This window comes from Corapipo altera, unplaced genomic scaffold (assembly GCF_003945725.1).
Source record: "Corapipo altera isolate COAL_440 unplaced genomic scaffold, ASM394572v1 2c, whole genome shotgun sequence".
In the NCBI taxonomy this organism is placed as follows: domain Eukaryota; kingdom Metazoa; phylum Chordata; class Aves; order Passeriformes; family Pipridae; genus Corapipo; species Corapipo altera.
In genome coordinates this window covers 4,439,577-4,456,020 of record NW_020884923.1, presented here as the reverse complement: position 1 = coordinate 4,456,020, position 16,444 = coordinate 4,439,577, and the positions used below count along the sequence as shown (strand labels likewise).

Sequence of the window (16,444 nt, the reverse complement as noted above, 5' to 3'; positions counted from 1 at the left end):
GTACTGTCCAGATGCCCTTTCTTGTTCCTTTCACATGCTTGCTGGCTTTGGGTTAGTTTAAAGATGTCCCACTGCTTCTCCTGTATCTCCTGTGCCAGTAAATGTCTTCAGGTGAGCAAAGAGTGAAGGATGGAATTTTTTGGGATGCTGATAAGTGTGGGTAAGTGAATAAACCTGTGTTTACTTCTCATATTCAAAATAACGATGGGTGAAGCATAAGTGAAACTCTCTGTTTTAGCAAGAACACAGATATCAGGATTCACATTTCTTTCTGCCTGATGATGCTGTAACTGCTGGTCAGATATGGCAGTGATGTTTTTAAGAGGCAGGGCGAGACAAAGCTGTGCTGCAATATTTATGCTTGCCATTGCTGAAAGCCAAATTAAGGCAATAGGAAGAAATAAGCACTTCTTAGAAGATGAGCACTTCTTAGAAGATGAATATGAATCTCTGTAACTTGTGGTTGTGCAACCTGTTTTTCTTACTGCAAATATGCATCCTTACTGATTCTGCATACTTTATGGATTCATGCTGATTTCATATTTTAATAATTTTTTTAGGTAGATCTTGCTGGTTTTGTCTCTCTCCTTCTGTTTTTTGCCTCTTTCTTCCTCTTCTTTCCCATCTTTCCCTTATTCCTTAGGTGTTCATTTTGGCTTTTTTATTGGTCTTTTAAATTTTCTCATTGCTGGTGTTGTTCACCAGCAGTGTTGTCCTCTCTAGCACCAGCTCCTGTAACTGATGGCTTTTTCATATAACTTCTAAAATTAGAATGCTTTGGTGGTTGTGGACTGATATTAGCAGATTTTGCCTGGAAATTTTTAATGGTAAAGCAGACATTGCTGTACAGATATTTTCACGATTTGTACTGGAGTTGTTACAAGGTTGGTAAAGAAATATGGTAAAGAGATAGAAGGACTTAAATACTGCAACAAGACCACAACTCCAACTACTGCAGTTCTCTTCTTCCAACATTGTGTTCTTATCAGACAAATAATGACAATACTGAGCAAAAGATTTCAGGGTCTGGTACTAGACAGTGATTCACTGAAAATACAGGAGCACATATAAACCTTACTGTTGCATACTAGAATTTTTTTCATTAAAGTGAATTGAATTTGTCCTCTATGTGTCCAGTTCTGGACTCGTCACTACAAGAGAGATATGCACACACTGAAGAGACTCCAAGAGAGAGCTACAAAGATGTTTAAGGGCCTGGAGCATCTCTTCTACGAGAAAAGATTCTGTTCAGTCTAGAGAAGAGAAGTCTTAGGTGGAAACTCATCTATATGTATAAATACCTGGTGGGAGCACATTGAAAAGTTGGAGCCAGTCTCTATTCAGTGTTGCCCAGTGATAGGACAAGAGTCAATGGGCACAAACTGAAACACAGGAGGTTCCCCCTGAGCATCAGGAAACACTTTTTTACTGTGAGGATGACTGAACATTAGTGCAGGTTGCCCAGAGAGGTTGTGGAGTCTCACTCCTTTGAGCTATACAAAAACCACTTGGACATGGTCCTCAGCGAGCAGTTCAAGATGTCTCTGCTTGAGCAAGTATGAGATGACCTCCAGAAGTCCCTTCCAACCTCAACTGTTCTGGTATCCTATGTTTCTTTGTTATTTTCCCAGTAACAAGAAACTTTTAAGGAAATCTTTCTCCTTTACAGTGGCTCTGATAAAGCTAGTGAGGAAGATATGTAATTGGAATCAACTATTTTAACATGTAATCAGAAACTGTTTTAAAGAATAAAAGTAGGCTGCACCATCAGAGTAAAAATGAAGGCTGTTTTTAGCTTCAGAACAAGTGAGTGAACATTGAGGTAGCACCTGCTAATGCCAATATAAGTAGTGGAGCTGCAGCTGCAAATGGAACATTTAAAGCTATTTGTGAAGGACAGTACAGGGTTTTTTTTGGTTGTGTCATTATATTACATAGAAAAAGACAATTCTTTCATGATGGCAAGACTTTGACTGAGAACAAAGTGGTTATCTACAGGAGTTTAGGTGAATCTTAACAACAAAACTAAACTGCTGAAAAGAAGTTATTTCACTTTTAAAGTTTATCTTTCTTTTTTCTTCAAACAGTGGAAGCTCTACATTTAGGAACACTGATGGCAGCACATGGCTATTTCTTTCCAATCTCAGACCATGTTCTAACACTGAAGGATGATGGCACCTTTTATCGATTCCAGGTAGGTATTTTCAATATGTTCTTGACTTGCCCAAATGAAGACTAATATTAAAAGCCTTGCACGAAGGTTCACAGCAAATTTTAACCATACTTAATGTCTTACATAACCCAGTAAATGGTGAAATTTCCCATAAATTAAAAAATGGTAGAAGGAATTTATTTATAAAGTTTCAGCAAAGTGTTAAGATGATAATGACCATTTTGATATCTGGAAAAAAGTATGATAATGCTAAATATCTCTCATGAAATGAATTAATATAATATTTTGGAAATATAATAAAGCAAATTAAATTATCTTATTGACCCTTATTCCTTGCATAGTCTAGTCTTAATTTGGAAAGGGGGATTTTAATTATTAAACTTATAGCAGAAATCTGATAAATAATGGAGAGTAATATTTATTTTCCTTCTTATGTGTGGATTTCCTTACTGGTGGCTGAATAGTATTGGAACAGTGTGTATTCTTCTAACAAGTGCAGAGACATTTTTACTTTTATCTGTCAGTCCTGTTGCATAAAACAAACACACAGATGCTTCAGAACAAGCTGGAAGTATTTATATGTGTGTATGTATGTATGTGTACGCCTATAATTACAAGTATATTATTCAGATACCTACATAGTTATGTTTTATTATATTAGATTTCAAACTGAGGGCCTGGGAGCAGGAGTGGTTTTTTATTCTAATAATGAATAGCAGACTAGAATTTTGAAGAACAATACTGCCAGTGACCTGAAGCAAATATGGTGGCAGAGTATGTATTCTAGAGAAGGAATTAACTTTGCTTGCCATGTGCCACCTTTGGCAATGGTGGTTTTGTTCTGTATTGCTCTTCCTATTAGGTAATCTTTCTGGTAAGTATCACCAACAGCTGGTCCAAGGTCTTCCCTAGATATTTATTGCTTTGAAATGGTATGACGATTATCACTATGAAATTGAGTTTGGTAATTCTGCATTGTTACTTCTAACTGTGTTAAATACAGAATAGTAGTATCTGATAGAGCAAAATCTATTGTCTTCAAGACAATAAACTATGTCTTAAAGATTGTTTAAATAAGGAGCCATCAGGAATAAAATAAAACTAAGACTGTGGTCTTTAAAATTCAGAAGAGAACTGTGATACACTGGAGGCCAATCATAGTCTCAAACATTGTATTATATTAATCACTGTACGATACTTTCTTCAGTATTTTGGCTTAAGTTCTATAGATCCACATAAGGGAAGAGAATGACTCGTAATATTTTTTTAAACCAGAATCTTTGCATGAATACACACATCACAGTCTGGGAAGAAAGAGAATTATAATTGCATACCTGCAAACAATATTATCATATTTTCATATTTAGATCCTGTGAGTCATACAGTGCAAAAAACTTGACCTTCAGTAGAACGGAAAGTTAGATGTGTATATGGGTAGTACAAAGAGCTGTCATTCCAAGCCTCCTCCCCTAGATCCACAGCTACCTTTGATCCTGGTGAGAGTATTTGAAGGAAAAGGTTTATTTTAAGCTCATGGGGCTTCATTCTTCTCAGTATTCAGTATAAAGAAGAGAGATGGCCCATGACTTAAGGGGCTTATTGATGAGGTAAATGTAAAGAAATCATGGAGTGATTGAGGCTCCACTTGCTGGCTTGTCTCTGCATAAGCAGAAGTCAGAAGGACAAAATATCCAAGGACTTAATTTTGCAGAGCATAGTACTTACTCATAGGAGTGCTAGCCTTTGAATTCTGTCCAGCTGCTGGCCTGCTTCTGTCTCAAGCATGGGAAATAAGCACCTCTGCTGACATGATAGTACAGGAAAAGTACAGGAAAGTACAGGCTAGAATTAGCTGCACTGTGAACCACTGAGACTGCTGCAGCTACACTGCTGTGAGCTTTCCTCAGTGTGAGCTTTCCTCAGAGAGATCTAGAACCTACATGTTTGGACATGAAGCTTCAGTGAGGACCAAACTGTAAACTTTATCAGTTTATTTACATAGGTTAAGAATTCGGCACCTGTTTGACAAACATGTATGAAATAAGATGGCTTTCCTCAAGTGTTGCTCAGTCTATATCTGCAGTGTTGTTTGCTGTTCTGTGGTACCTTTTGCATTGCTATTCCTATGCTAACAATGATAAAACAATACAACTTTAGCTGTCAATGTATGGCATGAGAAAAAAATTCATAGTGGTGTCATACTGTTAACTGGAGTTATAACAGCAAAATTCATATGATTACAACTCCATGTTCCCCACCAAAGTAAGGCTTGTATAAAATCTGTTACTGAAGCTGTTAAATTGGAAGATGAAGACAGCATAGTCAATGGGGAGGAAAGTTTGACTGCAAATGTGTGAATTTTGCACTAGAACAGATGTTCAGGTGCTTTGGAAATGGTACCCTCTGAGTATTGGACAGGATTCTAAGATTTCTGATATTTTAATAGAAAGAGAAAACTGTGAACCTGCCAGCACTGAAAAGTTCAGAAGCCATCCCTGCAGAGAAATCTCTGCAATTTAAAGAACTCTCCTACAAAAAACAGACTAACTGTAATAATGTTCTCCATGCACTTCATGTTTTGTTTTCCAAAGGGTGACACATTCCCTCCTGATAGTATTACGTTCAGTTTGTTTTAAACAACCTTCTTTTTATAGAAATAGGTAAAAGCAGTGGAGATTTTTTGCTTCATTTGGGAAAATGCCCTTTTCCAGGCAAAAATTATACTTTTTCAGTTATAACTCTTGCCATCAGGAGGCAAGAGTACAGTTACGTCTGCTTTTTTAAATAATATGAAATAAATAATTCTGGATCATTCTTTGACCTACTCAGGTGTTAATTAGGTTAGTTTATGTGATATCAATTTAATTCAAAGGAGGTGGATCTAAATATTAATTGCCTTATTAAGAGATGACTTTTTTTATTAGTCTCAATAAGTAAAATGAGAAAAGCTGCATTGCCTTTTCCTATTAATTTAAGCCTTGGACCAAAGAAGGAGCTGAATGCCTTCTAACCACCCTCTTCTACCTGAGAGTAAATAGATATGAGGGGCCCAAATAAGAAAAGCAAGCTGCACCTTAGATTGTCCCTGGGCCAGGGATTACCCATTGAGACATTTCATCTCTGTCCACATATATTCGTCCTGGTGAGGAATGCCTGACTTACCCTCTCAACTGGTAAGCTTCTGCAATAGCATCCCAGGAAAAATATGTTGATTTCCTCTACAAGTTCCAAATGCATACTAAGTGTCTCAATGTTAATAATGAAATATAATCTTCCTAATATCTTTTGGCTTTAAACAAACTTCTAGGATACATGAGATTAGTGATAATCACACTTCCATTTAATAAATTAATTTTCAGAGATGAGGGTTAGGTTTTGCCATTGTTTTGTAACTTTTAAGATGAAAGGCACAAATAACTGAGAAAAAGTGTGAAAATGGGAACACTTTCTTGTGAAAGCATGAGTCTGATGAAGATAGCAGCAAAACTCATGGACCTTGGCGAGACAAAGATTTGGACTGTGATGTCTTTTCCTGTTCTACTACTGGGACCGCTTTCTTGACAAATGCTTTTAACCTCACTGGCTTTGTTTTCCTGTGCCTAAATTGGGGCTAGAATTATACAGCAATTACTGTAAGGATCTTGAAATGTCTTTGCTGCAAAATAGCTTAGAGTGTGAAGTGTTGTGGGTCTTCATGTTTCAAGTGGAATGACATTGCTTTACGCATCTCTTTGAGTCATCCTTACCTGCCTAGCTACCTCTTGGCTCAGTCCTGAGCCAGCCTCTGGCCATTCTGAGTACTGATTCTGTGGCTGAACATCACAGCTCTTCAGCCACTCTCCAGAGCCTTGCTGGATCACCTACTGTGCCTTGAGGGAAGGATTTTATTGGAAGCCAGATTTTAGAAATAAAAAAGGAAAAGGTTATCTTATTCAATATTTGGCAGATTTTCTTTGGCAATTGCAGGTGCAATGACTAATTCATTTTCTCTTCAGCTCAGGCTGAAGAGAAAATACAGCATATACAGGTTCTGTTTAGGTTTCAGAGGGAAAAATATTTCAAATCCACGTGTCTTTCTGACTTCCTCATCAGTGCCCTTTTTTCTTTATTAACTCCTTAGGCAAACACACTTTCCCCCACACTGCTTTCCATGCTCATCCCCTTTTCAGATTAGAAAAGAGAAGTCACAGAGTCAAAATTTTGTTTCTAAAACTCTTTTTTTAAGAATTTTGAGCTAACCAAGGAGCACTACTTGCTGGCGTCCTTCCTCTATGGGCTTGACAGTGCTAGACTAACAATCTTACCCTTTTCCTTTACCAGGAGATCATTTCTGTCAACTGCAATTAATTTAAAACAGAATGCCCATGAATTTTGCCATCCATCATGCAAAGCATTTGAGATTGTGCATAACGACTTTTCTGCAAAGACTTGATTTCAACTGTTTATAAAGGCTCCCTGGTGCCTGTGAGAAGAATAGCAGTAATATGCAAGTGTTTATAAGTGATTTGAATATTCCTCTCCCATCCAAGTAATTGGATTTTAAAAAATTCCATGGAGTGGAACAGCTTCAGAGGCAACAGCTCTTTTCTTATTACTATCAACGAGGGGTAGCTGAAAGGTGCTTAATGATTTCCCTCCTCTGTAATACAGTTTAATGCATAGAAATTAATCATGTTTTATAAAAGCTGTGGGAAACACTGATTTTTACAAGTGGCTGTTTCATTAGCTCAGATATTATTATTGATTAATTTTGTGGTAGATCCAAGGCAGATCTATTTGCTTTATCACAGGATTGCTTATGATGCTTAGCAGCCACTGCATGCCAATTTGTTTATTGTGGAATATGTGCTATATTACAAGATTTTGTTTCATATGACTTTATTAACAGGAGAATTATGGATTTCCAAGGCTAGGTTTACTTAATGATATTAATGTATAATGCAAGAGAACCAGTATGCATTTGTGTGTACAAAATCAGTTTTCTGCCAATGGCAGAAAGATCCTTGTAACAACCTATTTTGTTTCGAAGGCTTAAATGTCTCCACAATTACATCTGCAGTGCTAGTTAAGCCTTATTTCTTTAGCTCCTGACTTGTCCCGACTGCTGATTCAAATTACATCTACAATTAAACAAAGTGCCTCAAAAGTGTACTGATAAAAATTGGCAGCATTATTTCTACCTGGGCTGATAAACAGTACTTGACTTTCCCCAAGCCGTTCTACCACCCACCTTCCTTCAGCTATAAGTGGGATGTCATGGCAAAATGACAAATGTTCCCTGTTTAATACTTTTTCATGGAGTATTCCTCCTTCTGAGGAAAAGTAAAATTCTTAAGCATGATAATTCCTTCAGGTTTTCTATGTTTCAGAAAAAAACCCCAACACCCTTGGTATTTCATAATCTTCTCTTTGAAAGTGGTGGTGTTGTAGTACAACATGTTATGCCAAATCCGTAGCTGTCCTGGATAAAATCTTCACTTATGGACTTCTAGATCATGAAACAAGGCCCACAGATTGTGTAATATTTGTGACATAGGAATATATGATATTGCAGGGGATGTTCTAATTCTTCTACTGTGTACTTGGCATATGTGATTTGTAACAAATAATTGAACCGAGCTTTGTTTGCGTAGTCCAGCTATAGATAAGGTAATTTATTATGCAGAGCCTCTCTGCATTGCTGTGGAATTTTTTTAATAGATCAGATGAGAACAGGCAGCTTTCTCTTTTGCACATGCCTCCTATTCTCATTTCTGACCTCATTCCATGAGACCACGGATCTTCTCATCAAACTCTTCTGTCTTCCTAATCTTTCTGTGTTGAGCAAGGCAAATCATTCTCCCCCAGTTCTTCATGGATGACTTCAGCAAATTCTAAGGGATTGTTAAATATCTGGAGTGTGAAATTGTGTGGAGACCTTTGAAACAGAAGTGGAAACAGAACATACATTATAGTCACATGTTATGTGTTTAAACTGTTTGAGGTCTATAACAAGGGACAAAGTAAACTTCAGCTTAAGACTAGAACTTTATGACTCTTGTTACCAAACAATTAGGCAAGAAAATGTGGAATATTCCTTTGGAAAAACATCAGTCATGTTAACTACACACAAGTTTATTGCTGGTGCTTTTTTCTATACAATCACAGCATCGAAAAAAATCCTTTAATTGGAAACTGATTTTTGTATCATGCTTTTTTTTCAGTATCTAGGTTTTTTTAAAGTTTTTTTTTGCTTGATGCTTTGGACTTTTTTTCACTTTAAGTCTTAATCCTGTCCCTTACCCCTATTTCTTGTACCTGGTTTTAGGGGAATTTTCCTTGTCTCTGCACACATCAATGCCATTTTCTGCTATGAAAGCGAATAATAGATATCTACTCTGAGTACAACTTTATCAGCAGCTGTAGCTGCTTTTGAGCACATATCTTAGGGTGATAACATAAATCTTTACTTACTGGTAAGAAAGTAATGTAGGACTTTGCCTTGGTCAAAATACATAGCATCTACTGTTAATTTGTCATCTAGTAGGGGTTTAACACTCTTTTTGAAAAATCCAAGTATTAGTAAACTTTAGCTTTTAAAGATTAAAAATAGATAGTGTATTACAATTATTCAATCTAGACAGTAGATCTAGAAAGATTATAAAACAGAAAATTTAATCTTTTCCCCTTTTCTGGAAAAGGTAGTTCTTCCCCTTGCTGTAGTCTTCTGAAGCTCCTCTGCCTTATGTGATTTTAGTTTGTTTTAAAAAAAACTGCCCATGTTTCAAAAGTTACTCAAAGGAATATGTTTTCCATTTATAACTTGCCCTTCAGGTAACTTGAGCCCCTTTAAACATCATGCAGATAATTCTCATCAGTTAAATAGTAATTGCTGTAGGGGTGGAGACAGAGAAGAAAATAAGCGGAGCAAGAATTTCATCATAGTATTTACACATGCATATAAATCACAGTACTGAGGAACTAGGAGTTGTTTTTTAGTTTGGTCAGGCTTTTTTTTGCTTTTTCACAAATAAACACAGTTTACCCACATGGAAGCACAATAAATCCTTAAGTATTCTGTGCTGAATTTCATCAGCGTTCTAACCTGAACTGTCTGACCTCATAAAAATATTCCCCTTCCTGGTTTTTTTTTTTTTTGCCCTGTGCTTTGCCCTGTAGTTTTATCTTCATGTCCAAATTAATTTTGGGCATGTTCGCAGAGCTGATTGCAGGCAGATTTGAACTTTGATCCCTCTGGGAGCCAGCTGGCTGGAGGCCAGCTCTGGCCATGTTGCAGTGCCGGAGCTGATGAGCTGCGCTTCTCAGCAAGTCCCATTAAATGCATCCGAGCACCAGGAAGGCAGGGTCATGGCCTGCAGTTCAGAGGCAGCTTGTGCATGCCCAGTTCAGAGCATTAGAAGGGAGAGCTCGTGCCTGCACGTCATTCCCCGGGCACAAAGACCTTTGTCTGACCACAGTCTCTCCCTCCTTCTGGAGACTCAAACAAAGAAGGCATTTAATAATTTTCTGAACTTATCTGTAGTCGCTGTTATTTGAACCCCTTTCTCATATTGTAATGTTTGCCTTTTACTGGGGTTTCTTTTTGGCTTACCTTATCACACATTATTGAAACCTTTTAATATGGCTTATCATGTGCTTTGCTAATTAAAACTCATGGTCTGTTTTAACTTTTCTGCTTTTATCTCCCTGGCACAGGGAGGCTTAGACTTGTCCTTAGTAGCATTATTTTATGCTTTTTCCATGATCTCTTTTCCACATTTAGTTCATTGGAAATTGCCAATGTGGTTACACTGGCCTGTCTCTGTACTTTCTCTCCAGAGATACTCAGACATTTCATACAGTCTCTTTCAAAAACTGCTATCTTCCATCCGTCTCTGTCCCTTGATTACTTTCCCAGGAGATCTCCTCTGCCTGTTTTCTGAGCCTGCTGGCCCTCATGCTGCTGTGCTTGTTTTTGCAGAATACCAGCCTCATCCTACAGTCACTTTCACTCCAACTACTACACACCCACATAGTTTTGGTCAGGTATTCTCTAATGGAATAAAATCTATTTTGTCTGTTCCCTCATAAGTTTTGTTCACCTTTGGAAAGGAAAAAGTGTCCTTCGTGCATTTTTACATTTCTCAGTGTTGGTCTGAATGGAGTCTTTCTACTAGAAGCAGGTTCTAACATTAGGATGCCTCTTTTTATCCTTCAGAAAAGCCTTGGCCATCTCTGCCTCCTTGTGAGCTAAGGTGCCAATATTTCACAACACTGAAGATCATGTTCCCTTTCCCATATTGTGTTTAATGCTCACACTGCCTTCACCACTGAAGTGCAAGTTCCAATAGAAGTTAAATGTGTTATTTCAACTAAATACTGAAAACAATATGCTGTCTGGGTGTAACTTTTCATTTATGTATGAAAAAACAGTCTTCCTCTAATATCATTAACATGTAGTCATGAATACATAGTGTTTCCTTATAGCCTTATGGGAAATGAATGCTGGAAGCAATTTTGTGATTTTCTCTAAATCAGAAGATGGAACTTATTTTTTAATCTCAGCTGGGATGGTCCAACGGATTAGTGGGATGGGGGAGACCTCCAGGGCCTTAGGCTGCTGGCCCACTACCTGCGAGGTGAATGCCCTTCCCCCCACCCCAGCACCTGGCCGGCGACCCGGCAAGGAGCCCACACAAACCACCAGGGAGGGACGGACGAAAGAGGAAGTTTATTGTGGGGTAGGGGTTTATAAGGCTTTTAGGAGGGTCAAAAGGGGATCAATGACAAGTTCAGGGTCACATAGAAAAAAACAATCAGGTGAAGGGTCAACAACCAATAGGAAGGGGTTAACAAGGACCAGGACACCTTGTGTGGGAGCTCAGGGGGTGTCGGGAAGAAGGGGCAATGACTCTGCAAAAAGGTAAAAACCATTTTAAAACCTGCCACCTTAAAAACTTTGGTTTCTATAACATTTGAACTGTTTTCATTTTCTTCACTAGTCCATCTCTGACAGGACTTCTTCCATCCTGCATATGGCAAATCCATTGCCACAGGATGGAGTATATGTAATTTGTCAAAGGAAATCCTAAGTATGCATGAGGAGTTTTAATATGGATTTTGCAGCAAGTATATCCACAACTGGAAGAGTTTCAGCTGAGACACTGCCTGAGTGGATATGTAAATACTATGTATTTAGTAACCCTCCCTTCATAGTTTTTTTCAGAAGCTCATCTTGAATCTGTAAACAAAGGTTAAAGTTACTGTTAGCCAAAAAATGATATAGCTGTGCTTTCCTTCCTGGGCCTCTCCCAAGATACACCTCATGCCACTAAGAAAGGACTGTTCTCCCTTTCTGAATTTGTAAACTCTATATTTCAATGATGGTGACTTTTTGCTTTGTATGGCTCACATTAACATGTGTTAAATTAATTTTATAGCTTCTTGCTTCAAAATTCACTGAGTACTGCAAGTCATTCTTTAGAGGTTCCTCCCCTTTTTCCATTTGAGCTTATATGCGCTTCAACTGGCCACTTTGATTTTAGTGGTACTGCGAAGGAGTCATTTATCAGAGAATTACTTATTCTTGCTCCTTACAAAGTACAAAACAATTTGCAAGAAACACATCTCAGCCTTTGAAGTCAGTTCCTTTTTTACCCTTCAGCTCATTGCTGTTGCTTGCTAAATAGCACATTCTAAATTGCTTCTATTAAAGTTAATGGGTCAATGTCACAATAGCGAAAGATTTTTCACAATATATGTTTAATTTGATAGTTGTGATAGTTGTGAATGTGCCACACTTCAGCCCTGTTGGTTTCCAGATTAGCATTAAAACAATTTTGAGGGAAGTGGGCAGCAGAGGGATTTCCATTTTTGCAGCTGGGAGCTCTTTGAGAAACAGAAAGTAAAGCAGAAATTTTTCCTAAAGAAACACTTGTGTTTTTAAATACCACTCAAACTGGTCCACACATTTAATGAGTTTAATTCAACTGCTGAAATATTATGAAACTCTCTGTATCTATGTGTTATGTAAGTATACACAGATTAGTCAATCTATCACAGAATATTCCAACTTGGAAGGGACCCACAAGGGTCATTGAGTCCAACTTTTAAGTGAATAGCCCATACAGGGATGATGTGTTATGAAAAATACTGTAATTATTTTCATTTTAACAAAAAATTACTATTTTAAAAATTAAGTTATTTGTTTGAAAAATGCCTATATAGTCTTATACTTTTCATTTGTTAGAAGTGAATTATTTTAACAATGTATTTAGCACAGTTTTTACAAGGATAGTGTTCCAGTAATTGCTGGTACTTCTATTTTCTTTCTCTTAAAAAGAATTTTAAATCATAATTGGTAAACAATTAGAAAAAATTAGACTGTGGTAACTTTAGTGGCATTTTTAAACAAATAACTCTTAGGAAAGTGTACTGATTATTAATCTATACTAATGAAAACTCTCCAAAATCAAGAACTGAATGAACCTCAAAGGATCTTCTGTCTTTACACCTTCTAAAACTGATTCTTCAGGACATGTGAGAGGTGTGTTTTTAGGGAAGATGTAATCTCGCTACCTAACCTTGTGGGTTTTGTTCCTCTAACTTTGAGAATAAAAAGAATACTTTGTTCTTCTGCTTCAATGTCATTCTGATACTAGTGTAAAAAACAACTGTACAATAGTAATTTTCTGGTTTGATGCCTACTTCAAAATTGTAAACAGTGTAATAGATCTACTGTAAATATAAATTGATTCTGAAAAACAGTATCAATCCAAGGACTGTATAATTCTTGCATTGCCTAACTTGAGTTACCTACTTTTTTTTTGTCTACAGACACCCTATTTTTGGCCATCTAATTGTTGGGAGCCGGAAAACACAGACTATGGTCAGTGTAGAAACCTTTCCTATTTCTTTTGGAATTTATGTGTTATATGAATGAACGTGTCGTTGCAGTCTGTCTTGTTTAAACATCCCAGTGTTTAAAACATAATTATATGTCATGTACTTCCTGTGCAAGAACTGCTGATATTGAAGTGAAAGTATTGTTACCTTTTTGAAATTTTATCAGAAGCTTAACAAAGTCAGATTTTGGAGTCGATCTGAGGAGAAAAGTTAAAAAAAACCAAACCTAAACCCAAAACTCATCAAAATCTACCTTACCATTTACATATTCTGTTTACTCCGGCAAGTATAATTATTTACGGTGACAAAAATCTCAGTGAAGCAGTATACACTTTACTGATGGTTGTGCAATGGTTATTCTCAGATTCAGACCCAAAGATATGCGTAGTTTAGAACTCTTCTTTCAGATATAGACTGTGTGGAAAATTATTATGAAAACTAATATGGTTCTAATACAAACTATATTAGAAAATACCTTGTTTTGTTGCCTGTGTCTTGAGGACTTATTAATAAATTATATACTGTAATTACTGACAGTAAAATGTGAAGATAATAAGTAGTAATGTATTAGAAAAAAATAATTAAAAATTATAACAAAATTAGGTGCTTCTCTACATCAAATAGTGACTTAATTTTTAAAGCAAGTGAATCCTGTTCACTCTAATCCAGACTGTAATTCTAATCTAGGTCATTTATTTAGGTAACTGAGCATGTACATGGTAGTTTATGTTTTCAAAACATCAAACTTTGAAAGTCTCTTTTTACAGTTTTTCAGAAATTTAGATGAGTGTTCACTTGTAACATGGATTCTTTCTCAGCCTTTGGGAACTGAGGACCTCAGGGATGGATGGTTACAATAGAAGTTTCCTTACTTTTTGGAGTAGACACAGCTTCATTTCAAATAAATTGCTAAATAAAACAATTTCAAGCTGAGACTCTCAGCAGAGCTGAGTGCCTTCAAGCTAGAGTTTGAAAATGTGACAGTTTTCTCATCCTATAGAAGTAGAAAAATGTTACTTTTTAAAAAAAATACTGATATTTGAAGATGTCTGGTAGATAGCTGTTGAAAGCTACCAAGGAGGAGTAATTCATACCAGACCTGTGTACTTAGCCACTCCATATGAGTCGCTGAAGAAGAAATGCTTGATTTACTCAATATAGTCTCCTAATACGGTAAAGATCAGCAAGTAATTTACTATGGTTTTAAGAGTCATTGAGCTGTTCAGCAGTAATGTGTATCACATTACCAGGGGGATTTTAATAAATAATTATATGCTTAACAGGTTTGAGATCAGGATGAGAGAGTTTCTATTAATGTCCTTTAGTCTAAAGTAGGAGACACTTTCTAGTGACAGCTGATCTGTGGATTGGTAGATGATTTATGTACCTTAGTCAGTGAATAGAAATCTTGTATAATCTGTTCAGTTTTGGAATGCCAGGAATACAGAATTAAACTTGGAATCAGTTTCTTCATCATGCGGGGAGGTACCTTTGTTGAACAGTAAATTTACTCATTTAAGAGCTTTTGAGAGTAAAATATGTTCCAGTTGATGAATTTAAGATCTTCTGTTGCAGAGGGGAGAAGAGGAAGGGGAATTCCCAACCCTGCCATCTCATTGCTCCAAGTCATGAGCTAAAAGTGCAATCCTCTAAGAAACACACTGCAACTTCCCCACCCAACAGGGCCAGAGCATTGCACTAGAGCTACCTAAGGTGGCTGTGTGTCACCAAACTGGATAATGCTAGAGCATTTGCAGGAAAACAAGCTTTTAAATAGTGTTTTTATTAGGTTAGCATCTTCCCAGTCCCAGAAATTATCATTTGCTCTGTAAACAATAGTGATCAGAGGATTACAGGATAATCAGACAATATTTAAGAAAGCAAAATAAATATAAAGTAGATTTGAAACAAATTGAGAATATTAAAGGATAAATTTCACCTCAAATACGCCTCAAAGATGTTCTGTAGATTTTCACAGTAATTGCTACTTCTTAGTAAATAGAATTTATGTTATTACATATATGCAAATGCATTTCATACTTATAATGCATTACAGTGCTGTGCAGTGCTCCCAATTTCATGGACTTGTCCTGAAAAACCTTGAAACTGCACCCTATAAAACTAATGAGTGTGGCAGGCATTAGAAGTCTCTCAATAACAGCAAAAAGTAGACTTTCTCTGTAATTTTCCTTTATCAATGTTTTTAACAAAGCAAACCACTTTCTTTGGCATTAACCTAATTTTAAAAGCCTTTCTAAACACACTAGAATTTTATTTTAATTTAAAAATTAATCCCAACGATTCATCATTACTTGCTCATAGCTGGGCTACTGTCCAGAACATAGCATACTGCCAGGAAAATAATTTATCTTAAACAAGAAATTAAATGAAATTGAGATACTGTGTGTTAGAGCTAACTAAGAAACAAATAATCTTTATGTCTTTGTATAATTCGTTAATATTTTCTCTAAAATATAATTTGTTGTGCGTGAGCTTTTAATATCAAATATTTTCCTTAAAAGAAATATTTATCTGAAGAAAATATTAATAAAAAAGACATGAAAACAGAATCTTCCAAAATGTCAAAAAACTGCAGATCCATTCTCATAATAAAGCTGTAGTGCAATGCTATGTCTTCGTGGCAAAAAAGAGGGCTTGGATTAACTTACTTTATGTCAAAATGGAATCAAGTAGCCTTTGCATTGTAACTTTCAAAGTATTGAGTATGATCATTCGGAGGTTACTAAAAACTTCTAATTTTCATAAAGTGCTGGAAAACCTCTCTCCTTTTTCTTGAAAATCACGCTTGAAGGGTTGTTGAGAGATGCCTCAAACTGCAAATAATTTTTGCAAAGGCAGGTTCTTAGGTTCCATCCACTTTGAAGATATCCACTTTTTTGCCATATGTCTTGGAGTCCACCCAGGCAGGACATGTTGTTCTGTGTAGAATCCCATTGGCTTCAGTTGGATTTTATTAGTGAAAATAAGTAATAATAACAATAATAATAATAACAATTATTATTAAGGCGAGTGTAGTTCAAGTCATTTTGTTTTTCCTGTGAGTTAAGTCATGTTGCTGAATTATGATTTGGTTTTGTGACAAATAGAATTGGGCATGGCTAATGGCTGAGCATGTGGCCTACCCATAATTATGTTCTCTTTTCTTACAGATGTAATTTTATAACTGACAGATTATTTTTTTCTCACATATTATAAACAGGTCATGTAATTAAGAATTAATTAAATAATTAATAATTATTCCACGTGCCTTTAGCCTCAGTTCTCATGGGACCTGTCAGGTTCTCTGGAGGTTTAGTGACTCAAAGTTGTTGCAAATTTGCAGATTTCAGTCCCTTACTATTCTTTTTTTTTTTTTAATAAATAAAA

General features: G+C 36.3%; 1 protein-coding gene across 10 annotated transcripts in view; it reads left to right on the top strand.

Annotated features, from left to right (window-relative positions):
- Positions 1-16,444, top strand: part of RGS7 (regulator of G protein signaling 7) — a 261,014-nt gene that overhangs the window by 185,694 nt on the left and 58,876 nt on the right. For all 10 annotated transcript variants that reach the window (XR_003529993.1, XM_027657249.1, XM_027657244.1 and 7 more), the window contains exons 5-6: positions 2,088-2,194; positions 12,989-13,040. Coding sequence is in view for 9 of the 10 variants with exons in the window: in XM_027657249.1 (XP_027513050.1) it covers positions 2,088-2,194; positions 12,989-13,040 (159 nt within the window). In the remaining variant the exon portion in view is untranslated. The remainder of the gene's footprint in view (positions 1-2,087; positions 2,195-12,988; positions 13,041-16,444) is intronic.